At 44.2% G+C, this 27744-nt stretch overlaps 1 protein-coding gene across 2 annotated transcripts in view; it reads left to right on the top strand.

Moving 5' to 3' along the window:
- Positions 1 to 27744, top strand: part of LOC311134439 (ATP-binding cassette sub-family C member 8-like) — a gene marked incomplete at both ends in the record, with an annotated part of 127776 nt that overhangs the window by 76010 nt on the left and 24022 nt on the right. Inside the window, 11 exons of one of the 2 annotated variants that reach the window (XM_084168120.1) lie at positions 3012 to 3053; positions 3379 to 3477; positions 7354 to 7438; positions 8701 to 8781; positions 9389 to 9526; positions 9685 to 9810; positions 12224 to 12327; positions 13122 to 13183; positions 17396 to 17643; positions 26272 to 26438; positions 27515 to 27584. In XM_084168120.1, the coding sequence (XP_084024246.1) occupies positions 3012 to 3053; positions 3379 to 3477; positions 7354 to 7438; positions 8701 to 8781; positions 9389 to 9526; positions 9685 to 9810; positions 12224 to 12327; positions 13122 to 13183; positions 17396 to 17643; positions 26272 to 26438; positions 27515 to 27584 (1222 nt within the window). The remainder of the gene's footprint in view (positions 1 to 3011; positions 3054 to 3378; positions 3478 to 7353; positions 7439 to 8700; positions 8782 to 9388; positions 9527 to 9684; positions 9811 to 12223; positions 12328 to 13121; positions 13184 to 17395; positions 17644 to 26271; positions 26439 to 27514; positions 27585 to 27744) is intronic. The other variant, XM_084168121.1, reaches the window with a different exon arrangement.

Genomic DNA, 27744 nt, shown 5'->3' with positions numbered 1-27744 from the left:
ATGGTCTGGGGGCTGCAACATAATTATAATAATTTGTACACTGCAAATTGACCACAACTAAGCTCAAAAATAGATAACAATCAGTTCATACCTTGATTACATTGAGACATGATCACATAATTTGTCTCTTTTTTTATTTGTGGGAATACTTAGGAACAGATTTCCTAAATTACCCCTGGTCAACACTGTTCTGAGCTCAGTGTCCCACCTCAGCAGAAATTTGCTTCACTTAGTGGTATTAGACACAGGTTCCCTCACTGCTACACCTTAAGCATGAAACACACCGATAATCTTACTGCGGATAGTTACTTATCACAGTGGGAGGCCGTTCCTTCTCTTGCTAGAACAAAAGCTGTACCTGCTGCATGCGGACCTGGTAGCGACGATCCTGCTGTTTCTACTTGTAGAATCATAATGCTCGTCAGTGGCCAACAACTTGACTTTGAGCCAATCAGAGAGCATGAACCCCCACGTGGGGGAGCCAACATGACAACAAAAAGGAAAAAAGAGGGCATTTTGTACATACATCCACAGTTAAATGTCATGAGCCAGTCACACTTCATATGCAGTGTAGTCTATGGGATGGTAGCTAGCTAAGTGCACAGACGCAATGCACACAACACTAAATACTTCCTCCAAGATAGCTAACCACTGTAGCTAGTATTTACATTATAGCTGCCCAGTTAGTGCAATGTCCTTAGATAGATAGCTAGCTATCTATGTTGTGCTAGCTACCGAATATGCTAACATTAGCTAGTTAGCTAAACATTTAGCTATGGGCTGGCACTGGCAGTATATTATGGAGAGTGAATTAAATTATTTATTCGTCATCTTGCTAGGTAGTTATCTAGCTGTGGCCATCTGGCTAGTATCAACAAGGGCTTTCTACAAAATACCAACATTAGCGCAGCTAGCTAACGCTGGAATCTAGACCATGAACTAAGCAACACACGGTAGTATTGCTAAACAACGCTACTGCCACCTTTTGCTTTGGAGTATTTTAACAAGGCTTAGTGGCTGATGACTTCAAGGTCTTTCCTGTGTGAACGCAAAATAAATTGACTGCCGACACCGTTTGACAATCCTACCGGTGTGTCTGAGCTATTACTCCCAACTTTAGATGTGAATCCTAACTTCCACTTAAGTAAAATGTTCAATTTGACTTTGCTCCTGCACAGTCCAAATCATGTTTTTCATGAAATTGAATGATACAGTATTTGGATGAAACAAGATCAAAGTAGGATGACCAAAGTATGAAAAATGACTGTTGCTGGTCCTACTGTTGCTGGTAGTTTGATCATAAAGTTACTGGCCCCCTCCCCATGTCAGAAACTTGAATTCAGGAGGCATGTGACATCACATAAAGCCCTTCATTTTAATACACCAATGGTAACGTCTTATTCTCTTACTTAATTAAATAAGTACTGACTAGTAACCATCATCGCAGAAGTTGTTCGTAGAGGGGTGTGGTTTACATAGCTAGCTAGCTAGTCTACTGGTGCCAAAATTGTACTCCTATTCTATCTATGGCAAAGATACTTATAGATTTCCCCTATCATCTATGTCTGGTGTTTGCTAGTTACTGGCTAGCTAGTTCTTCAGCCAGCATGGAACAGAAGAGAGGGGGAAGGGTCGCTCAAAACTCTGACACAACACATCTGTCAGTGCTGCTGCAAACTGTGACAGAAGAGACATGCCAAACGGGAGATACAAAAAATCATTGATAGTCATGGTTTATAAAAATGCTCTGGTAGTCAATATTCTGTCTATATTTTATGAGGTGTACCCAGACCTCAACCTGTCCAGTTTCAACTGAAATTGTCCAATATGAACTAGCTAGCCAGCTTGATAGGACAGTGCTGACAATTCAATTTTGCCTAGCTAGCTAAATTATACAGCCAGCATTTTGTCTAGATTGATGCTCTTACAATACCAAACAGTTGGATAAACAAATAATTTGTGAAACCATGGTGTGATGTATGACGGGGATGTATGTTGCTTGCAATTTAAATGTTGTTTGAGTTGCTTTATGTATCAGCAAATGTGCTTGAAATTATTTTACTGCAACACTGCATCCAAGTTGCTTGACGTAGGTGTTTCAAAGAACTGTCAGTCAAGGTGAACTCCCCGCCCACTCAGCCTATTAGCTCTGCGCATTCTCAGCCTGTCTTTTCAGCCTTACTGATAGTTAGACATGAAAGAAAAATGATATTTTCTTAAATTCTGAGCATTTTTATCTGGAAAAAAATAATATGGATGATGTTTTGGTCACTCAAAAGGCTATTTTACATGGGAATCAGGATTACTGTTCGGGACCTTTAAGTGGATTTTAGGATTCTCCCCTTGGTCTCCAGGCACCACTTCAACTAATCTGCAGTTTAATCACTGGAGCACAGCCTTGTGACATCCTGTCTGGAACATGCCTCTGAACTGGCCGGGTATGTCTGTGGTGATCAGGATCATTAGATAGACCCTGGGACGCTTATCAACCAACTCAAAATATTCTAGCTCTCCCTCTCATCCTCCCTTTCACTCCTCCCACTCTCCTTCTCCCTCGCTCAAGTAGCTGCCAAGGAAAGGCAGCTGAGCTCCTGTCACTCTTGGCAGACCACAGGGGAACTCAGAGAGAGAGTGTGTGTGTGTGTGTCCAGCCCTTTCCTCTGTCTTCTATATCTGTTAATTATCTCACTAATATGTCACAGCAATTATAACTATACCAAGAAAAGACACACAATAACAGACTAGATACAACCGCATTAAATCCAGCCATGACGTATGCAGCTTTTTTCAAAAACTCAGTCTTCTATATTCAGAGTGCATCAGAATCTGCAAATTACAGGAAGTAATAGTTTTTAAAAATGTATAGACACACTAAGATCTAATGATAGACATGCTCATATAGAGCAACGATGGCCTTGTTTTGGTTTGTGTTGCCGACTGTATACATTACTGGTGCTAATGATGTGTATGTGCGTGTGTGTGCACGTGTGTGTATGTTTGTGTCATTGCAGCCTCACATCAGACAAGGATGCAGCTGGTGATGGAGATATCCAGTAAGCACACACATGACGCCTCGCACCAGATGGTCACTATGGAGATGCTGTATTTACTCTTATACCCTATTATCCACAGTAGAAGAATACAGCCAGTATCTAGTCAGTACAGTGAAGTAACCGCCTGTATTACAAAAAACAAGATAACACCCTGGTTTTCCATTGTAATTGAACAACACAGAAAGCAATCCAAAACCATTTTACCTCACTTGTTACAGACCTTTGAACTGAGTCTGCCATGAAGTGTATTTATCTTTGTGCGTCATTGAGAAAGGACAGGAAGTTGTCAGATGTTGGGTGATCTTGACACTGTTTATCTTGGCAGGAAGAGAGGCCCTGTGGCCTATGCTTCCCAGAAGCCCTGGCTGCTCAATGCGACGCTGGTGGAGAACATCACCTTTGAGATGCCTATGATCAAACCCAGGTGAGACTTGATTATAAAGTGCTTGTAAAACATTAGAACAAAAGTGAAATACTGGATCATGTCAGGGACTCCCAGGCTCAAAGGTTAGTTGACATCTAATTTAGTACATTCTAAATCGCTGTTTGCCTCTTTTATCATTGCTAACGGTTTCTGCCCTCGCACCCAACCTCCAACCCCCTCCCGTGGCACAACACCATATGCTGTTTTCCCCTGCCACTGGATGGGCACGGTGACACACACTTTTTTATCCTTATGACAAAAGGTTTCCCAGACGAGCAGATAGCCTGTGTGTTTATGGTCCTATCTCCTCTCTCTCTGGGCCTAATGCGCTAGCTGCAGAAAATATTATTAAATGGAACCCTGAGTTATCTCGGTTGCTATGGAGAAGCATAAAGGAGTAGTGTTTACCTACTCACACTTGTTACTTTTCTCTCTCTCCATTGTTTCTCTCTCTGCTATCGCTCTCTCTCTATCTCTCCCTCTCTCTTCGACTCACTCTCCTCCTCCCCCCTCTTTCTCCCTTTCTCTCTGTCTCTGTCTCTGAGAACAGTAGTTGAGCAGCTTTATCTCTCTCTTTCGCTCTCTCTCTTCCCTCTTTCTCTGTCTCTCCAAGCACAGAGGGACAGTTCTCTCTGTAGTTTCAGTGCTCCTCTGGGGCCTCATTTATCAACCATGTGTAAATATCATACTAAATTCTGGTGTACATCGAGATTCTAGGATTTGCGTGTGCAAAAAATTATTATTTTTATTTTAGTCATTTAGCAGACGCTCTTATCCAGAGCGACTTACATGAGCAATTTGGGTTAAGTGCCTTGCTCAAGGGCACATCGACAGATCTTTCACCTAGTCGGCTCGGGGATTAGAACCAGCGACCTTTCGGTTACTGGCACAACGCTCTTAACCACTAAGCCACCTGCCGCCCCTTATTATTGGGATTTATCAAACTTATCAAACATATACATGTTTTCGTTGATAAATCAGAGCCATACTATATACAGTGCATTCGGAAAGTATTCAGACCCCTTGACGTTTTCCACATTTTGTTGCGTTACAGCCTTATTCTAAAATGGATTTAAAAAAAAAAATCCCTCATTAATCTACACACAATACCTAGATTGTAGAATAATAGTGAAGACATCAAAACTATGAAATAACACACATGGAATCATGTAGTAACCAAAAAAGTGTTAAACAAATCAAAATATATTTTATATTTGAGATTCTTCAAAGTAGCCACCATTTGCCTTGATGACAGCTTTGCACACTTTTGGCATTCTCTCAACCAGCTTCATGAGATAGTCACCTGGAATGCATTTCAATTAACAGGTGTGCTTCTTAAAAGTTAATTTGTGGATTTTCTTTCCTTCTTAATGTGTTTGAGCCAATCAGTTGTGTTGTGACAAGGTAGGGGTGGTAAAAGACCAAGTCCATATTATGGCAAGAACAGCTCAAATAAGCAAAGAGAAACGACAGTCCATCATTACTTTAAGACATGAAGGTCAGTCAATATGGAACATTTCAAGAACTTTGAAAGTTTCTTCAAGTGCAGTCACAAAAACCATAAAGCGCTATGATGAAACTGGCTCTCATGAGGACCGCCAGAGGAAAGGAAGACCCAGAGTTATCTCTGCTGCAGAGGATAAGTTCATTAGAGTTACCAGCTTCAGAAATTGCAGTCCAAATAAATGCTTCACAGAGTTCAAGTAACAGACACGTCTCAACATCAACTGTTCAGAGAAGACTGCGTGAATCAGGCCTTCATGGCCGAATTGCTGCAAGAAACCACTACTAAAGGTCACCAATATGAAGAAGAGACTTGCTTGGGTCAAGAAACACGAGCAATGGACATTACACTTGTGGAAATCTGTCCTTTGGTCTGATGAGTCCAAATGTGAGATTTTTGGTTCCAACCGCTGTGTCTTTGTGATTGCAGAGTAGGTGAATGGATTATCTCTGCATGTGTGGTTCCCACCGTGAAGCATGGAGGAGGAGGTGTGATGGTGTGGGGGTGCTTTGCTGGTGACACTGTCTGTGATTTATTTAGAATTCAAGGCACACTTAACAAGCATGGCTACCACTGCATTCTGCAGCAATACGCCATCCCATCTGGTTTGCACTTAGTGGCACTATCATTTGTTTTTCAACAGGACAATGACCCAACACACCTCCAGGCTGTGTAAGGGCTATTTGACCAAGAAGGAGAGTGAAGGAGTGCTGCATCAGATGACCTGGCCTCCCGACCTCAACCCAATTGAGATGGTTTGGGATGAGTTAGACCATAGCGTGAAGGAAAAGCAGCCAACAAGTGCTCACCATATGTGGGAACTCATTCAAGACTGTTGGAAAAGCATTCCAGATGAAGCTGGTTGAGAGAATGCCAAGAGTGTGCAAAGCTGTCATCAAGGCGAAGGGTGGCTACTTTGAAGAATCTCAAATATAAAATATATTTTGATTTGTTTAACACACTTATGGTTACTACATGATTCCATATGTGTTATTTCATAGTTTTGATGTCTTTACTATTATTCTACAATGTAGAAAAAAGTACAAATAAAGAAAGACCCTTGAATGAGTAGGTGTGTTCAAACTTTAGCATATCTTAACTGGATATGGTTGTTACCTTGGATCGCAGATTTCCATCAGGACCAATGAGAAAAAGCCCTTGTAGTTGTAGTAAACGCTGCCCGAGTTTGCCGGATCTCGGATCCGAACATATTTTCCGTCGACAGCTCCTGCACAAAACTGATAATTCTAACAATCCCTGGCGATTTCTGCCCATTGTGCCACGGCGGGATAAGCAACCAAATCCATCTTCAGGACATGCCAGATAGCCTGGCACACTTCCGTGACGATGGCACAAACTGTCGAGATTCCAAGTTTATAAATTACCCACAGCGATACTTTGCTGTGTGCTGCCACTCGCCAAAAACCGAAGGGTCACCCAGCCTTTCTGCAGCACTTACTGGCAAGCTATGAGTTATCTCGTGCGAGATGTGAGGGGCAAGCCGCTGAAGCAAGTCGTCAGATCTGGCAACTCACATCCGATAGCATTAGGTTGGACAAGAGACGTGTATTCTCAATTTTCTAAGTATTTTTTCTCCTCCTGAGTAGTAATAGCAGTTCAAGCTCTTGATGTTCAGACATGTTTGCTTCTGTAGCTAAAAAGTAGTGTCGTAAAGCATAGAACACCAGACTAGCCTGACAGCTAGCATTTGTAAACAGCATATAACCGGATCCGGAAGTTCAAACGTCATCGCTAGCTAGAGTCAAAAAGAGTGTCTTGGCTCGTCTTGCTTGGTAAGCTACTCTGGCTCTCCAAGCCCCCTAGTGGGTATACACTTCACAAGGCGGACTTCCTCTCTGGGTGTAACGCAACAGAAAGAGTCCGCTGCTCCAAAAACCCCACTCCACCCACTAGCATGCATGCACATAGATCTCCACACATAAACCGTGTAGACCCCTTTAGAGTTTCTCTGTTCAACTTAATCCACTTAAAATGTTCTTCAGTTGAACTGCATCTCTGTGGAGATGTTTAGCCTGAATACAACCTTTAGAATAATATACTGTTGCTGTCTTACATAGATAACAGTAAGAGTATTGGATACCGTAAATGGATTACAGTAACAGTATTGGTACTATAAAACTGATTACGGTAACATACTGTACCATTTATTTTACTGTAATTTACAGGCAACTGTCTGCCTGTAAATTACTGTAAAAACAATCGTATTTGTTTTTACAGTGTACCATGATATCATTACTCTGACAGTACAAATCACTTAGAATCTGTTCAGCTTTCCCCAGCCCATTGACATTTCAGGGTATTTGTTTTAATGTCACAGTTGTCATCTGATTATCTGTTTCTGTGTTGTCCAGGTACAACGCTGTCATTGAGGCGTGTTCCCTGCAGCCGGATATCGACATCCTGCCACAGGGAGACCAGACGGAGATCGGAGAGAGGGTGAGTGACCCGCACCGTACCTGTCACTGTCTCTTTCACTGTTTCTGTCACTCGGGACCACTCGTACCTGTCTCTTGTCACTCTCACTTACTAAATGGCAATCAAGTGGACCACATTATAATAGTAGTAATCAAGTATAAACTTTATATAATCTTTATGTATTCAGGTTTGAGACAGAATCTCTTTCACTATAGAGAGTCCTGTCACCACCTGCCTGTTTGATGTTTATACTGTACGGGAAGCAAGCTTCACCAGAGCCTGCCCAGTACACTGTCATGTTTAATTTGTTCAGGCATCATTCTGTTATGTAAGCAGGTCTTGGTTGTGTTTCTGTGACAAAGGTGTGTGTGTGTTTTAATAATATAGCGGTGTGTATTTCTGTAATGTCAGTGTTTGTGTAATCTCTCGTTAATAGACTACGTAAACATACGCAAGATCTTAGTTCTGGGTTATGTGTTTGTGTGTTATTTGAAGCATATATGTGTGTGTGTTATTTGAAGCATATATGTGTGTGTGTTATTTGAAGCATATATGTGTGTGTGTTATTTGAAGCATATGTGTGTGTGTTATTTGAAGCATATATGTGTGTGTGTTATTTGAAGCATATATGTGTGTGTGTTATTTGAAGCATATATGTGTGTGTGTTATTTGAAGCATATATGTGTGTGTGTGTTATTTGAAGCATATATGTGTGTGTGTGTTATTTGAAGCATATATGTGTGTGTGTGTTATTTGAAGCATATATGTGTGTGTGTGTTATTTGAAGCATATATGTGTGTGTGTGTTATTTGAAGCATATATGTGTGTGTGTTATTTGAAGCATATATGTGTGTGTGTTATTTGAAGCATATATGTGTGTGTGTGTTATTTGAAGCATATATATGTGTGTGTGTTATTTGAAGCATATATGTGTGTGTGTTATTTGAAAGCTGTGAGTGTGAGCGTGCTGTATGTGTGATGTGCAGTACTACTTCTGTAGGATAGGCATGAACCTATTATGCAGAGACCGAAGTGGATAGTACAGCGACTCTTAGTGGCAGTAAAGGAGGAAGAGGGCAGATAATTTACATCAGTCTACCTTTGGGGAGAGCTCCTAACACTCAATCACACACCAAAGCACACAGCACACACACACACAGTACACACACTGAAATGTGGTCTGGGTTAGATAATGTTGATACTGTCCACTTCACCTGTACACTCCACGTACCTCCATTCATTCTTTCATATCTCTCTCTCCCCTCCTCCCTCTCTCTCTACAGGGTATAATTCTATCTGGAGGGCAGCGCCAGCGTATAGGTGTGGCCAGAGCCTTGTACCAACAGGCCAACGTGGTCTTCCTGGTGAGAGAGCCTGTCTACACTAACTTAGGTCTACACAGTGACCTCAGATTTATCAAAATAATCATGTTGAATCACTTAGAACTGATATTACATTTACATTACATTTTAGTCATTTAGCAGACGCTCTTATCCAGAGCGACGTACAGTTAGTGAGTACATACATAATTTTTTTAAATACTGGCCCCCCATGGGAATCGAACCCACAACCCTGGCATTGCAAACGCCATGCTCTACCAATTGAGCTACATCCCTGCCGGTCATTTCCTCCCCTACCCTGGACGACGCTGAGCCAATTGTGCGCCGCCCCATGGGTCTCCCGGTCGCGGCCGGCTACGACAGAGCCTGGATTCGAACCAGGATCTCTAGTGGCACAGCTAGCACTGCGATGCAGTGCCTTAGACCACTGCGCCACTCGGAGTGGTCTAATTAGTAAAGTAACCAATATTTTTCACCTTTGCAAATCACTTTTCACCTCTTTACTGCAGCACGTCTCTGTATTCATTTATTTTGCATTGGCTACATTGAGATGAAGCCACAATACATTGTCTTTGATTGTAGACCATGGAATCATGTCCCTCTCTTTGACCTGTCCTTTTCTGTGTTTCAGGATGACCCGTTTTCAGCGCTGGACATCCACCTGAGTGACCACCTGATGCAGGAGGGCATCCTCAAACTGCTGAGAGAAGAGAAGAGAACTGTGGTGTTGGTCACTCACAAACTACAGTACCTACCACATGCCGACTGGGTGAGAGTAGTGTGTGCGTATAAAATCTGCTAAATGAAATGTTCATCGTGTCACACAAGCAGCATTCTTCATTCACATCTAGACGGTCACTAATTCAATCACCTCTCTCTCTCTCTCTCTCTCTCTCTCTCACCCACCCACCCACCCTCCGTGGTCAGATCATTGCGATGAAGAATGGGACCACTCAAACCGAGGGGACTCTGAAAGACATCCAGAACTCTGAGCCTGAACTGTTTGAACAGTGGAAGACCCTGATGCACCGGCAGGACGGCGAGTTTGAGAAGGTACTGTATCAGACGATGTGTCTCTAGATGGCCATGACAGAAAGGGTCAAAGGGGTGTGTGAGGATGATGGCACATCCTCACCTCTCATAGGCTGAGTTTACACAGGCAGCCCAATTCTGATCTTTTGCCCAATTATTGTCAAAATAGCTGATCTGATTGGTCAAAAGACCAATTAGTGAAAAAAGATCAGGGCTGCTGCGTTCAGTACGAAAAAACGGTGTGCAATGTTGAATTAAACGGAAAGGGTACTGTACTGAACAACCAGTTGAAGAACGGTGTGATGATTTTGTATGGTGTGCTGCAGGAGTTTTAGCAATTTCAAATGGTTACACCCATATTGATCAGGCCTCACCTCGCTACACCCATCAAACGGGAGCAAACATACCTCCAAAGGCTGTTGAAGAACTGTGAGCACCGTGTTAGGGAATTGTGTCGTTCAGTACAAACAGTCACGCAATGTAGCAAACGTTGAAGCGAACTGAACGCACCCCAAAATTGAGCTGCCTGTGTAAACACAACCATATACAGTGCATTCTGAAATTATTCATACCCCTTGACTTTTTCCACATTTTGTTACGTTACAGCCTTATTCTAAAATTAATTAAATAGTTTTTTCCCCCTCATCAATCTACACACAATAAATACCCCATAATGACAAAGCGAAAACAGTTTTTTTTTTAGAAAATGTTGCTAATTTACATTTACATAAGTATTCAGACCATTTACTCAGTACTTTGTTGAAGCACCTCTGGCAGCGATTACAGACTTGAGTCTTCTTTGGGTATGACGCTTGGCACACCTGTATTTTGGGAGTTTCTCCCATTCTTCTCTGCAGATCCTCTCAAGCTCTGTCAGGTTGTATGGGGAGCGTCGCTGCACAGCTATTTTCAGGACTCTCCAGAGATGTTCGATCGGGTTCAAGTCCGGGCTTTGGCTGGGCCACTCAAGGACATTCAGAGACTTGTCCCGAAGCCACTCCTGCGTTGTCTTGGCTGTGTGCTTAGGGTCGTTGTCCTGTTGGAATGTTAACTTTCGCCCCAGTCTGAGGTCCTGAGTGCTTTGGAGCAGGTTTTCATCAAGGATCTCTCTGTACTTTGCTCCGTTCATCTTTCCCTCGATCCTGACTAGTCTGCCAGTCCCTGCCACTGAAAAACATCCCCACAGCATCATGCTGCCACCACCATGCTTCACTGTAGGGATGGTGCCAGGTTTCCTCCAGACGTGACGCTTGGCATTCTGAACAAAGAGTTCAATCTTGGTTTCATTAGACCAGAGAATCTTGTTTCTCATGATCTGAGAGTCCTTTAGGTGCCTTTTGGCAAACTCCAAGTGGGCTGTCATGTGCCTTTTACTGAGGAGTGTCTTCCATCTGGGACTCTACCATAAAGGCCTGATTTGGTGTAGTGCTACAAAGATGGTTGTCCTTCTGGAAGGTTCTCCCATCTCCACAGAATAACTCTGGAGCTCTGTCAGAGTGACCATCAGGTTCTTGGTCACCTTCCTGACCAAGGCTCTTCTCCACCGATTGCTCAGTTTGGCCGGGCGGCCAGCTCTAGGAAGAGTCTTGGTGGTTCTAAACTTCTTCCATTTAAGAATGATGGAGGCCACTGTGTTCTTGGGGACCTTCAATGCTGCAGAAATGTTTTGGTACCCTTCCCCAGATCTGTGCCTCAACATAATCCTGTCTTGGAGCTCTACGGACAGTTCCTCATGGCTTGGTTTTTGCTCTGACATACACTGTCAACTGTGGGACCTTATATACGTTTGCCTTTCCAAATCATGTCCAATCAATTGAATATACTACAGGTGGACTCCAATGAAAACATGGTGCACCTGAGCTCAATTTCGAGTCCCATAACAAAGGGTCTGAATACTTATGTAAATAAGGTGTTTCTGTTATGTTTCTGTTATGTTTTAATACATTTGCAAAAATGTAATAAACAAAACTGTTTTCGCTTTATTATTATGGGGTACTGTGTGAAGATTGAGATGTTTTATTTATTTAATCAATTTTAGAATAAGGCTGTAATATAACAAAATGTGGAAAAAGGGAAGATGTCTGAACACATTCCGAATGCACTGTGTTCCCCATTGTATGAATGTGTTAGTGTTTATTTGTAAGAGGGCCCTGTTTTTCAGTAATATTTCATATGCTGCCATAGTTTAACATTTATTCCATAAGTTCATCTGCTACTGTTGTGTTAATTGAATGTGTGAAAACGTTTTATGTGCACGAGGTAACGGCCAACTTCGTCACTGGGTCACAACTGATGAGCAATTGTAATGTGTTTGTACTAGGCTTGCTCTATTTGGCTCCTCTTTTCCTGTTCTATTTTAAATTCATCTTGTCAAATCTATTTCGGCAAACTACCTCAGCTGAAACTCTGATGTGTGTGTGTGTGCATTCTCCAGGAGACAGTGCCTGAGAGTATGACGGTGTTGGAGCGTAAGAACCTGCGGAGAGCCATGTACTCCAAAGAGGCTGCCAAGACTGAGGAGGAGGACACAGGTGAGAGGTCAAAGTTCACAAACCTCCCCATGGGACTGAAGGACACCAGCTTTCAATCGCTCGCTAATGGGAACCAGGGGGTTAGCATGGGCATAGTTACTTCAGTATGCTTTGTTTGTGGAGACTCAAAAATGACAGGTGATACATTTACTAGGTGGTAAAAAAAAATGTTTCTAAAATGTGATGCCTCTACAGAGTATCAGTTTTCGAACCTATAGTGGAACTAACGGTGTATGTGATCCTGTGGTGTCTGTCTGTGGCTATGTCCCAGTGATCTACCTCAGCTGAAACTCGGATGTGTGTGTGCGTTCTTTTCTCTTCTTTCTTTGTCACCACTGATCTGTAAAAGACATGGTCTAGTCAAGTCCTGGGCCAGAGACTCCACGTATTTTAAGATCTGTTGAAAAGGACAAATCTGGTCCTTGGGGGCTACAGTTTCTGCTGGAGAAACCAGGTGAAGAATCAATGCCATTACTAGAATAAAATACCAGAGGGAAACGAGAACCAGCACACTGCTGCTCCCTAGGACCAGAGTCCCACACTGGTTTAGAGTATTGGGACAAACCCTGTGTGTGTCTCTCTGCTATGATGTCCGGATATAAGTTACCTTTAAGCACAGATCTAGGATCAGTGTACCCTCCCTATCCCCAAATCATTACCTTTATCCACAAAACGGACTCAAGATCAGTATATCTCTAAGGGCAAATGCATCCTGTGTCAGTGCTGTTGTGACAGTGTCATGGGAGTGGGACTGTGCTCTTTATTCTGTGTTCTGTGTTGTCTCCTGTGTTCTGGTGGCACCCTGGTGTGGACTTGTGAGATATCCCCAGCACAGAGGGCCGCTGCTCTTTTAGACGAAGCAGGTGTGGGCCGACCGCATGGTGACCAGTCGTGACCAGTTGTGACCAGTCTGTGGCATCGTGCTGCAACTACGCTCCTTACTAGCTCCCATGTCCATGTTGCGACCATGTTGCTCCTATTGGCTTGTAGCTTGCAGACTCTACCCATGCTCCATTCATGCCATTTTCCATCCTCTTTTTTTTCTCCCTCTCTCTTCCACTCCATCCTTCACTCTTTCTTTCCTTACCTCTCGCTCTGGCCTATCCCGTAGACACGCCCATGCAGTCATCAGCACTGAGGCTTGCCTGCATGATGTCATGTATATTTAGATAAGGGGAAGAGGTGGGAAGTCGTTAGCACTGCTCTACTCACCATGGTCAACATGTCCTGTCTGCTGTCCCTGCTCGGTCTAACCCAACACATGAAACAAATTATGTTTCCCATCAGGAAACAAATGATGTATCGATACAGTACTGAACGACCAGTTGTTCATTTGGTCATGGCTAGAAGGGTTCGAGCTTTTGTAAAATTAGAATAATTAACATAGCAGGTTAGGAGAATAAGATTACATTTAGGAAAAGGGTTAGGGTTAGGTAAAATGAAGAAAGAAAATCAACTTTTGACGTTAATTTGACAAAATCTGGATCCCTTCTAGCCATGAACCTACTCTGTCTCTAGCTGTATCTCTGTCACACTTTCTGTCCTTTCTCTTCCCCCTCTATTCTTCTCTCTCAGCTTCTTTCTCCCTCTCCACCTGAGCTGCTGTGAAATGGCCTGTCACTCTGCCTTCCAGTCTGTCAGCCAGTAGCTGAAACAGAGCCTTCCTCTCCTGAGGCCCATTTCACTTCCTGTCCTCCTGATCCTCACTAGCCACACAGATACTCCTGTCGTACTGTATCCACTAGAAAGAGAGAGAGAGACAGAGATGAGAAGGACATGGAGAAGAAGAGAGACCGGGATATAGGGGGAGAGAGGAGGAGGGGAGAAGCGGAGAGAGTAGAGATGGAAGGGACATACACAGTTGAAGTCGGAAGTTTACATAGACTTAGGTTGGAGTCATTAAAACTTGTTTTTCAACCACTCCACAAATGTCATGTTAACAAACTATAGTTTTGGCATGTTGGTTAGGACATCTACTTGACACAAGTAATTTTTCCAACAATTGTTTACAGACATATTATTTCACTTATAATTCATTGTATCACAACTCCAGTGGGTCAGACGTTTACATACACTAAGTTGACTGTGCCTTTAAACAGCTTGGAAAATTCCAGAAAATGATGTCATTGCTTTAGAAGCTTCTGATAGGCTAATTGACAACATTTGAGTCAATTGGAGGTGTACCTGTGGATGTATTTCAAGGCCTACCTTCAAACTCAGTGCCTCTTTGCTTGACATCATGGGAAAATCAAAATAAATCAGCCAAGACCTCAGAAAACAAATTGTAGACCTCCACAAGTCTGGTTCATCCTTGGGAGCAATTTCCAAACGCCTGAAGGTACCACGTTCATCTGTACAAACAATAGTATGCAAGTATAAACACCATGGGACCACACAGCCGTCATACCTCTCAGGAAGGAGACGCATTCGGTCTCCTAGAGATGAACGTACTTTGGTGCGAAAAGTGCAAATCAATCCCAGAACAACAGCAAAGGACCTTGTGAAGATGCTGGAGGAAACGGGTACAAAAGTATCTATATCCACAGTAAAACGAGTCCTATATCGACATAACCTGAAAGGCCGCTCAGCAAGGAAGAAGCCACTGCTCCAAAATTGCCATAAAAAAGCCAGACTACGGTTTGCGACTGCACATGGGGACAAAGATCGTACTTTTTGGAGAAATGTCCTCTGGTCTGATGAAACAAAAATAGAACTGTTTGGCCATAATGACCATCGTTATGTTCGGAGGAAAAAGAGGGATGCTTGCAAGCCGAAGAACACCATCCCAACCGTGAAGCACGGGGGTGGCAGCATCATGCTGTGGGGGTGCTTTGCTGCAGGAGGGACTGGTGCACTTCCCAAAATAGATGGCATCATGAGGAAGGGAAATTATGTGGATATATTGAAGCAACATCAAGACAGTCAGGAAGTTAAAGCTTGGTCACAAATGGGTCTTCCAAATGGACAATGACCCCAAGCATACTTCCAAAGTTGTGGCAAAATGGCTTAAGGACAACAAAGTCAAGGTATTGGAGTGGCCATCACAAAGCCCTGACCTCAATCCTATAGAAAATTGTGGGCAGAACTGAAACAGCGTGTGCGAGCAATGAGGCCTATAAACCTGACTCAGTTACACCAGCTCTGTCAGGAGGAATGAGCCAAATTTCACCCAACTTACTGTGGGAAGCTTGTGGAAGGATACCCGAAACGTTTGACCCAAGTTAAACAATGTAAAGGCAATGCTACCAAATACTAATTGAGTGTATGTAAACTTCTGACCCACTGGGAATGTGATGAAAGAAATAAAATATGAAAGAAATCATTTTCTCTACTATTATTCTGACATTTCACATTCTTAAAGTAAAGTGGCAATCCTAACTGACCTAAAACAGGGAATTTTTACTAGGATTAAATGTCAGGAATTGTGAAAAACTGAGTTTAAATGTATTTTGCTAAGGTGTACAGTGAGGGAAAAAAGTATTTGATCCCCTGCTGATTTTGTACGTTTGCCCACTGACATAATTTTTATGGTAGGTTTATTTGAACAGTGAGTGACAGAATAACAACAAAAAAATCCAACAAAACGCATGTCAAAAATGTTATAAATTGATTTGCATTTTAATGAGGGAAATAAGTATTTGACCCCCTCTCAATCAGAAAGATTTCTGGCTCCCAGTTGTCTTTTATACAGGTAACGAGCTGAGATTAGGAGCACACTCTTAAAGGGAGTGCTCCTAATCTCAGTTTGTTACCTGTATAAAAGACACCTGTCCACAGAAGCAATCAATCAATCAGATTCCAAACTCTCCACCATGGCCAAGACCAAAGAGCTCTCCAAGGATGTCAGGGACAAGATTGTGGACCTACACAAGGCTGGAATGGGCTACAAGACCATCGCCAAGCAGCTTGGTGAGAAGGTGACAACAGTTGGTGTGATTATTCGCAAATGTAAGAAACACAAAATAACTGTCAATCTCCCTCAGCCTGGGGCTCCATGCAGGATCTCACCTCGTGGAGTTGCATTGATCATGAGAACGGTGAGGAATCAGCCCAGAACTACACGGGAGGATCTTGTCAATGATCTCAAGGCAGCTGGGACCATAGTCACCAAGAAAACAATTGGTAACACACTACGCCGTGAAGGACTGAAATCCTGCGGCGCCCGCAAGGTCCCCCGGCTCAAGAAAGCATCTGAATGATTCAGAGGAGAACTGGGTGAAAGTGTTGTGGTCAGATGAGACCCTCAACTCAACTCGCCGTGTTTGGAGGAGAAGGAATGCTGCCTATGACCCCAAGAACACCATCCCCACCGTCAAACATAGAGGTTGAAACATTATGCTTTGGGGGTGTTTTTCTGCTAAGGGGACAGGACAACTTCACCGCATCAAAGGGACGATGGACGGGGCCATGTACCGTCAAATCTTGGGTGAGAACCTCCTTCCCTCAGCCAGGGCATTGAAAATGGGTCATGGATGGGTATTCCAGCATGACAATCACCCAAAACACACGGCCAAGGCAACAAAGGAGTGGCTCAAGAAGAAGCCAGTCTCCAGACCTTAATCCCATAAAAAATCTGTGGAGGGAGCTGAAGGTTCGAGTTGCCAAACGTCAGCCTTGAAACCTTAATGACTTGGAGAAGACCTGCAAAGAGGAGTGGAACAAAATCCCTCCTGAGATGTGTGCAAACCTGGTGGCCAACTACAAGAAACGTCTGACCTCTGTGATTGCCAACAAGGGTTTTGCCACCAAGTACTAAGTCATGTTTTGCAGAGGGGTCAAATACTTATTTCCCTCATTAAAATGCAAATCAATTTATAACATTTATGACATGCGTTTTTCTGGATTTTTGTTGTTGTTATTCTGTCTCTCACTGTTCAAATAAACCTACCATTAAAATTATAGACTGATCATGTCTTTGTCAGTGGGCAAACGTACAAAATCAGCAGGGGATCAAATACTTTTTTGTATGTAAACAACCCGACTTCAACTGTAAATAGTGGAGGCGCACACACACACACAGCCCCTCCACCCTCTCACAGTCTATCCCTCTCTCATGCGTCTCTCTGTCCTTCCAGAAGACTCTGTGGACAGTGACGAGGACGACAACCTGTCCCAGGCCATGCGTCACCGCGCCACCATCCCCTGGCGCTCCTGTGGGGTCTACCTGTCCTCTGCAGGTCTTCTCCTCCTGTCGCTGCTCCTCCTATCACAGCTTTTCAAACACTCCCTCATGGTTGCCATCGACTACTGGCTGGCCCACTGGACCTCCCACGTCATCAATGCCAAGATGGAAGCCACCGGGAGGAACTGCACCGTCGCTCAGGTCAGGTGACAGGGATCAATTTGGTCCTACCAAACCAAATGGCAATTTACTTTTAAAACACTGTGGTTACGCTTTAATCTACAGTACACTATTTACCGTACAGTGTAGTATTCACTTTTAAAGGACCTGGTGAAATGGTAGTTTACATGATAATCCTGCCAACTACAGCATTGATTTTAGATACCAGGAAAATACAGCTGAAATAGGACCATCAAATAATGTTACCAACAAAACAAATATTGATTTAGGTGCAGTACTTCTGACCTAGACGTAATGCAAATAAGCTCTCTGATGGAGCCTCCATACGTGTGTGTTGCCCTTGAGCTACACGTAGTCTCATTTGCATATATCGATTAACAACTGCATGATTGGGGAAACTGTGTCAATACCTAAAAGCAGTTTAGATCTGTTTGGATAAAAGCCTCTGCAGTTAAGAGGAATACCTATGTGAGAATGCTGTTAATTGACTACAGCTCAGCGTTCAGTTCAGCTGCAACTAGATCCTGGACATCCTGATGGACCGACCCCAGGTGGTGAGGGTAGGCAACATCACCTCCACCACGCTGACCATCAACACGGGGGCCCCACAGGAGTGTGTGCTGCCCTCCTGTACTCCCTGTTCACCCACGACTGCATGGCCACGTACGACGTGGTAGGCCTGATCACCGGTGACGATGAGACCGCCTACAGGGAGGAGGTCAGTGACCTGGCAGTGTGGTGCCGGGACAACAACCTCAATGTCAGTAAGACTAAGGAGCTGATCGTGGACTATAGGAAACGGAGGGGCGAGCACGACCCCATCCAAATCGACAGGGCTGCAGTGGAGCAGTTCAAGAGCTTGAAGTTACTCAATGTCCAAATCACTAAGGACTTGGTCCACAAGCGCATATTCGTGAAGAAGGCGCGACAGCACCTCTTCCCCCTCAGGAAAAGGTTTGGCATCGGCCCTCAAATCCTCAAACAATTCTACAGCTGCACCATTGAGAGCATCTTGACTGGCTGCATCACTGCTTGGTATGGCAATAGCACCGCCCTCAATCATATGGCGCTACAGAGGGTTGTGCGGACAGCCCAGTACATCACTGGGGCCGAGCTCCCTGCCATCCAGGATTTCTATATCATGCACGGTGTGAAAGGAAGGCCCGGAAAATCATTAATGACTCCAGCCACCCAAGCCATAGGCTGTTCTCTCTGCTTCCGCACGGCAAACGGTACCGGTGCATCAAGTCTGACGCCGATAGGCTACTGAACAGTTTATATCCCCAAGCCATAAGTCTGCTAAATAGCTAGCAAGATAGCTAACAAAATGGCTACACGGACTATCTGAGTTGACCCTTGTATAAAGTGCATTCGGAAAGTATTCAGACCCCCTTTTTTGCTCATCAAACTACACACAATACCCCATAATGACAAAACATAAACTATTTTTTTGACATTTTTGCAAATGTATTAAAAATAAAAAACTCAAATATCACATTTACATAAGTATTCAGACCTTTTACTCAGTACTTTGTTGAAGCACCTTTGGCAGCGATTACAGCCTCAAGTCTTCTTGGGAATGGCGCTACAAGCTTGGGACACCTGTATTTGGGGAGTTTCTCCCATTCTTCTCTGCAGATCCTCTCAAGATCTGTCAAGTTGGATGGGGAGCGTTGCTGCACAGCTATTTTCAGGTCTATCCAGAGATGTTCGATCTGGTTCAAGTTTGGGCTCTGGCTGCGCCACTCAAGGACATTCAGAGACCTGTCCCGAAGCCACTCCTTCGTTGTCTTGGCTGTGTGCTTAGGGTCATTGTCCTGTTGGAAGGTGAACCTTTGCCCCAGTCTGAGGTCCTGAGCACTCTGGAGCAGGTTTTCATCTCTGTACTTTGCTCCGTTCATCTTTGCCTCGATCCTAACTAGTCTCCCAGTCCCTGCCCCTGAAAAACATCCCCACAGCATGATGCTGCCCCCATCATGATCCACCATAGGGATGGTGCCAGGTTTCCTCCAGACGTGATGCTTGGCATTCAGGCCAAAGAGTTCATTCTTGGTTTCATCAGACCAGAGAATCTTGTTTCTCATGGTCTGAGAGTCTTTAGGTGCCTTTTGGCAAACTCCAAGCGGGCTGTCATGGAGTGGCTTCCGTCTGGCCACTCTACCATAAAGGCCTGATTGGTGGAGTGCTGCAGAGATGGTTATCCTTCTGGAAGGTTCTCCCATCTCCACATAGGAACTCTAGAGCTCTGTCAGAGTGACCATCGGTTTCTTGATCACGTCCCTGACAAAGGTCCTTCTCCCCCGATTGCTCAGTTTGGCCGGGCGGCCAGCTCTAGGAAGAGTCTTGGTGGTTCTAAACTTCTTCCATTTAAGAATGATGGAGGCCACTGTGTTCTTGGGGACCTTCAATGCTGCAGAAATGTTTTGGTAACCTTCCCCAGATCTGTGCCTCGACATAATCCTGTCTCGGAGCTCTACAGACAATTCCTTTGATCTCATGGCTTGGTTTTTGCTCTGACGTGCACTGTGGGACCTTATATAGACAGGTGTGTGCCTTTCCGAATCATGTCCCATCAATGGAATTTACAACAGGTGGACACTTCCGCCGAGGCTGCCCCCCCTCCTGGTTCGGGCAGGATTCGGCGTTCGTCGTCACCGGAGTACTAGCTACTGCCGATCTCTTTCTCATCACTCCACTTGTCATGTCTTGTCAATCACACACACCTGGTGCTCATTCCCCTAATTAGTATGTGTAAAGAACAGCGCCGGAGAAGATGGCTGCCGTTTTACAGCCCTCTAACCAATTGTACTATTATGTGTGTTTTTCCGTGTTATTTGTAATTTATTTTGAACATAATGTTTCTGCCATCATCTCTTATAACCAAAAAGAGCTTCTGGATATCAGGACAGCGATTACTCACCTCGTATTGGACGAAGATTTTTTCTTCAACGAGGCGGCCGCGAAGGATATCATACAGACACCCGACAAGGCCCAAATCCCCGTCATTCGCGTGAGGAAGAGACGGAGATATCGTGGACGGAGATCGGGGTGCCTTGTAAGGATCCGACGGCGAGCGAGTAAACTGCCTCTTCCATCAATCCTATTAGCCAACGTTCAATCTTTTGAAAATAAAGTGGACGACTTAAGATTACGGTTATCCTACCAACGGGACATTAAAAACTGTAATATCTTATGTTTCACCGAGTCGTGGCTGAACGACGACAATGATAACATTCAGCTAGCAGGCTATACGCTACATCGGCAGGACAGAACGGCTGACTCAGGTAAGACAAGGGGTGGCGTTCTGTGTATATTTGTAAACAACAGCTGGTGCACAAAATGAAATACTAAGGAAGTCTCGAGGTTTTGCTCGCCTGAGGTAGAGTATCTTATGATAAGCTGTAGACCACACTATTTACCAAGATAGTTTTCATCTATATTTTTCATAGCTGTCTATTTACCACCACAAACCAATGCTGGAATTAAGATTGCACTGAATGAGTTGTACAAGGCCATTAATCAACAGGAAAACGCTCATCCAGATGCAGCGCTCCTAGTGGCCGGAGACTTTAATGCAGGGAAACTTAAATCCGTTCTACCTAATTTCTACCAGCATGTTAAATGTGCAACCAGAGGGAAAAAAACTCTAGACCACCTTTACTCCACACACAGAGACGCATACAAAGCTCTCCCTCGCCCTCCATTTGGCAAATCTGACCATAACTCTATCCTCCTGATTCCTGCTTATAAGCAAAAACTAAAGCAGGAAGCACCAGTGACTCGGTTAATAAAAAAGTGGTCAGATGACGCAGATGCTAAGCTACAGGACTGTTTTGCTAGCACAGACTGGAACATGTTCCGGGATTCTTCAGACAGCATTGAGGAGTACACCACATCAGTCACTGGCTTCATCAATAAGTGCATCGATGATGTCGTCCCCACAGTGACCGTACGTACATACCCCAACCAGAAGCCATGGATTACAGGAAACATCCGCACTGAGCAAAAGGGTAGAGCTGCCGCTTTCAAGGAACGGGACTCTAACCCAGACGCTTATAAGAAATCCCGGTATGACCTCCGACGAACCATCAAACAGGCAAAGAGTTAATACAGGTCTAAGATTGAATTGTATTACACTGGCTCTGACGCTCGTCGGATGTGGCAGGGCTTGAAAACTATTACAGACTACAAAGGGAAGCACAGCCGCAAGCTGCCCAGTGACACAAGCCTACCAGACGAGCTAAACCACTTCTATGCTCGCTTCGAGGCAAGCAACACTGAAGCATGCATGAGAGCACCAGCTGTTCCGGATGACTATGTGATCACGCTCTCCGTAGCCGATGTGAGTAAGACTTTTAAGCAGGTCAACATTCACAAGGCCGCAGGGCCAGACGGATTACCAGGACGTGTACTCCGAGCATGTGCTGACCAACTGGCAAGTGTCTTCACTGACATTTTCAACATGTCCCTGACTGAGTCTGTAATACCAACATGTTTCAAGCAGACCACCATAGTCCCCGTGCCCAAGGACTCTAAGATAACCTGCCTAAATGACTACCAACCCGTAGCACTGACGTCTGTAGCCATGAAGTGCTTTGAAAGGCTGGTCATGGCTAACATCAACAGCATTATCCCAGAAACCCTAGACCCACTCCAATTTGCATACCGCCCCAACAGATCCACAGATGATGCAATCTCTATTGCACTCCACACTGCCCTTTCCCACCTGGACAAGAGGAACACCTACGTGAGAATGCTATTCATTGACTACAGCTCAGCATTCAACACCATAGTGCCCTCTAAGCTCATCACTAAGCTAAGGATCCTGGGACTAAACACCTCCCTCTGCAACTGGATCCTGGACTTCCTGACGGGCCGCCCCCAGGTGGTAAGGGTAGGTAACAACACATCTGCCACACTGATCCTCAACACGGGGGCCCCTCAGGGGTGCGTGCTCAGTCCCCTCCTGTACTCTCTGTTCACCCATGACTGCATGGCCAGGCACGACTCCAACACCATCATTAAGTTTGCCAACGACACAACAGTGGTAGGCCTGATCACCGACAACGATGAGTCAGCCTATAGGGAGGAGGTCAGAGATCTGGCCGTGTGGTGCCAGGACAACAACCTCTCCCTCAACGTGACCAAGACAAAGGAGATGATTGTGGACTACAGGAAAAAAAAGAGGACTGAGCACGCCCCCATTCTCATCGACGGGGCTGTAGTGGAACAGGTTGAGAGCTTCAAGTTCCTTGGTGTCCACATCACCAGCGAACTATCATGGTCCAAACACACCAAGACAGTCGTGAAGAGGGCACAACAAAGCCTATTCCCCCTCAGGAGAATAAAAAGATTTGGCATGGGTCCTCAGATCCTCAAAAAATTCTACAGCTGCACCATCGAGAGCATCCTGACTGGTTGCATCACCGCCTGGTATGGCAACTGCTTGGCCTCCGACCGCAAGGCACTACAGAGGGTAGTGCGTACGGCCCAGTACATCACTGGGGCAAAGCTTCCTGCCATCCAGGACCTCTATACCAGGCGGTGTCAGAGGAAGGCCCTCAAAATTGTCAAAGACTCCAGCCACCCTAGTCATAGACTGTTCTCTCTGCTACCGCACGGCAAGCGGTACCGGAGTGCCAAGTCTAGGTCCAAAAGACTTCTCAACAGCTTCTACCCCCAAGCCATAAGACTCCTGAACAGCTAATCATGGCTACCCGGACTATTTGCACTGCCCCCCCACCCCATCCTTTTTACGCTGCTGCTACTCTGTTAAGTATTTATGCATAGTCACTTTAACTCTACCCACATGTACATATTACCTCAACTACCTCAACTAGCCGGTGCCCCCGCACATTGACTCTGCAACGGTACCCCCCTGTATATATAGCCTCCCTACTGTCACTTTATTTTACTTCTGCTCTTTTTTTTCTCAACACTTTTTTTGTTGTTGTTTTATTTTTACTTTTTTTCTTTAAAATAAATGCACTGTTGGTTAAGGGCTGTAAGTAAGCATTTCACTGTAATGTCTGCACCTGTTGTATTCGGCGCATGTGACCAATACAATTTGATTTGATTTGGTATAAGTTTTCCCTCTGTTCCCCTTGTCTTTGTGAGTGATTGTTTGTTGTGAGAGCGTGTAGCTTGGTTGAGCTACTATTCACTGTGTTTATGCCAAGGTGGATGTTTCCCTTGTAATAGTTTTGTTTGACGCTTTGGGCGTTTGATTTATGTAAACGGAATAAACTCTGGACTTCGGTAGTTTACCTCCTGCGCCTGACTCCTTCATTCACACCTCGTCACAATAAGGTTGGGAGACATTGCCATAATGAGAATATCAATCATATCTATGTGAGGGTAACATTTATTGGAACCTAGAAACGCTTCAGGTTATAATTCAAAATCAAAAGGACTTGATCAGAAGCTCTGAGGTAACCAACTGGGTTTATCGAAATACTGTTTTCACTTTTCATTTGAAAGGACTGCCTTTCTGTTGCCTTGATGTGCACCCACCCACTGCACTTTACACTTATAATCATATTTGGCCACTTAGAAAGCCTTTTTCCAAATGGCATTGCTATTGTAATGTAATTATAGTGATGTAAAATCATTATCATTATTAAGAATTGAGTATGCAAACACAAGCATGCACATACGTGCGCGGGTGCACACATGCGTATATAATTACAGGAGAGGGTAAGCTGTGTCATTCACACATTAGGGCCATGGCAGGTGTGTGGGTTATCCTGGTGCTACTAAAGCCTGTCTCTTATTAATAGACTGTGTGTCCTCTGCTTAATGCCAGGGCACATTTCACACAGTAATCCAGAAGGTGCAGGGGACATCAGCTGATAGATAGTTACACACACATACAAACACACACATACAAATAGACTTTCACAGACATGTGGGGACCCTCAAAACCTTTGTCACGCTATCTTAACACAGCCCCATGCACACTGCAGCTGTGAGGACTGCCTAGTGTCTACTGCACAGAACAAACCTCAATCTGGCAGCAAATAGACTAACAGTGTGCGTGACAATCACTGCTGCATCTCCCTCTGGGGCTCAAACACAGCTGTTCCCTATCACACACACACACATGGGTCACTTCCCAATGTCTGATTATCAGAGGTGTTTCTGTGTGTTCATTAGCTTCAGCGTTTTCACCCTCTGCCTTCCACACTCTGGGGAGGACATCAAAAATCTCCTCTTCTCACAGAACCCTTAAGTTGTCTTTGACCTTGAATTAGAAGCCTATTCATTCTGTCAGGCCCTTAAAGTGATTGTCTGAGTGGTTAATTCAACTGAAGGAAACGTATAAGTAATTATTTGACTTCTAAGACATATCCCTTTAATTTCCCCAGTCACTTTATTCTCCTTGGCTAGAGGGGGTTTGGCTCTGAATGTTTGATTGTGTTAAATTGGTATATAGATTACCTCAGGGGTTAATTTAGCCTTTATCTTTTAATATCACTGATTAGAGAGGAGGCGGGAGAGGAAGAAGACAAGACACAGACTTTAGTCAGTTCAGCTTTGGTGACTTTCAATCATGAACGACTAGTTCAGAGCTTCTTCTCTTTTATATAACCTGTAGGGAACACAATGTATGGTCTATACTTGGCATGTAGGTTTCTCACTTAAGGGTGGCACAAATTGTGATATGGTGGAGGAGAATGGGCAGGGTATATGCAAATTAAATACTGTAGTATTTACTATATATTTTTTTTTAAAGTGTAGCGTTTTTACTGACTGTAGTGTTTTTGCAGACATAACTGTAGTATTTACTACAGTGTTTTCCCCCCGGATAATACTGTAGTATTTACTATAGTATTTTACAGTATACTACAACATTCTATAGTAAGTACTACCAACGATCGAGGGATACTACATCATCCCGAGTGGCGCAGTGGTCTAAGGCACTGCATCGCAGTGCTAGCTGTGCCACTAGAGATCCTAGTTCGAGTCCAGGCTCTGTCGCAGCCGGCCGCGACCAGGAGACCCATGGGCGGCGCACAATTGGTCCAGCGTCGTCCAAGGTAGGGGACGGTTTGGCCGGCAGGGATGTGGGTTTGTTACCCACGGGGGGCCAGTATGAAAAAAACACACAAAAAAAACATGTATGCATTCACTAACTGTAAGTCGCTCTGGAGAAGAGCGTCTGCTAAATGACTTAAATGTAATATGAATCATAAAAAATAACAAGTATGAAAAATGTATGCACTCACTAACTGTAAGTCGCTCTGGATAAGAGCGTCTGCTAAATGACGTAAATGTATATAGTGTTGTATTCTACAATTTACTATAGAATTCTATAGTAAGTACTGTAGTAAACTATAGTATTTTTTCGTGTGTGTGTGTGAGAGAGAGTGTCCGTGAGAGAAGGGGTGTGATGTTATTTTGGTTTGTGAAGTGTTCTCTAATGACCCCAGAGTGTGATGAAGCTCAAATTGCATATAGATATAGACACACAAACACTCACTTCATAATTTGCTTACACACACATTTATACTGACTCTACACACATGCACACACAATCATCATATACGCTGCTGCTACTCTGTTTATCATATATCCTAATGTCTAGTCACACACACACACACACACAGCTGTCTAACCAACCCTCTTCTCCCTGTGTACCCCTTGTAGGAATGTGGGTTCAACCACTCGTGGTACCTGTCGGTGTTCAGTGTGCTGTGCTGTCTGGGCATCGTTCTGTGTCTGGTCACCTCTGTGGCCGTAGAGTGGACAGGACTGAGAGTGGCCAAAGAACTACACCACAACCTGCTCAGCAAGATCATACTGGCCCCTATGAGGTAAAGGTGTGTGTGTGTGTGTGTGTGTGCAGGTTTGATGCGTCATGTGCTTTTTATGGTACCTATTACTACTCTAGGGAGGGCAGGTTGTCAGTGTGTGTGTTTGCGACTGTGTATAATGCGTTGGTGTGTGTGTGTGTGTGATGATCGATCATCTTGGGGCGCGAGGTGAGACACTGTAAACACTGTGATCCGCCCCATTACCCAGAGGTCCATCTGCCTGCCACACACTGAAACCACAGCGACGCCAGCGCAGTGTCAGATCACTGATAACTAATGACTCTGTGGTTGGGCCTCTGTAGTAGTGATGGGCATTCTGAGTCTGTTCTGGGAGCCAGCTCCGTTCACATAAAAGAGCCGGCTCATTTGGCTCCCAAACGGCTCTTCGTTCAAAATGCCAAAGAAATCAACCTAGAACCATGAAAAAATAGCAAATCTCCAATGTAAAGCCCAAAAGGTAGGCTACCATTATGTCAGATCGTGAAATGCGCGTTCAAATAAATGTGTACCTGGCCAAATTATTAGATGGTAATAAAAAATAAATACACTGAAAAAATCAGCATGGACCAGATTGACGCAATCGCCCCACTATTTATTATTTCTGCAATGAGGATTCACCCTCTTTAGAAAATTATTTTTTAACTTGTCTGCAGACAAGCGTTGTTTTGAGCTCAAAAAGCAGTGGTAGCAGTATGCAAATCAGGGAGCCAAATTAACGGCTCTTACACTGATGTGATTTGGTTCCCGACGTTCAGCAAAAAGATCCGTTCAAAAAGAGCAGCTTGTTCGTGAACGACCCAACACTACTCTGTACCGAACCGTTTTAGATGAGGTGGTGGCCAAGAAGAAAAGTTACTTACATTGTCTTCTTGCTTTCAAATTCAATTCCTCAAAATCCTCAGAGGAATAGAATTTGTAACAGAAACATTGCTGATGTACCAGCAGCTTTTTCTACTCACTTAAGGTTATACAGATGTAACAGTGAGCTTTAAAACATAACTTTCAGGTACAATAATCTACCGTAAATATGAACCATGTATAACCCTTAGGTGTATCTATGTGGTTGTCTCCTCCAGGCTGTTTGAGACCACTCCCCTGGGCAGCATCCTCAACAGGTTCTCCTCTGACACCAACACCATAGACCAGGTATTTCAGCACCACCTTTCTCTGTGTTAACAGTAGCAATAGCCACAACCATACTGCCTTGGAACTTTCAAATTCTATGAATCTCAAATAGTTTGCCTATTTTTCTTCATGGCTGTGGCAGTAGCTTCAGCCTTTGAACCCTTTGCTTGCTTTTCCTGGT

This window comes from Coregonus lavaretus (assembly GCF_964263955.1).
Source record: "Coregonus lavaretus genome assembly, chromosome: 9".
Classification (NCBI taxonomy): Eukaryota; Metazoa; Chordata; class Actinopteri; order Salmoniformes; family Salmonidae; genus Coregonus; species Coregonus lavaretus.
This window is presented reverse-complemented; position numbering and strand designations above follow the sequence as displayed.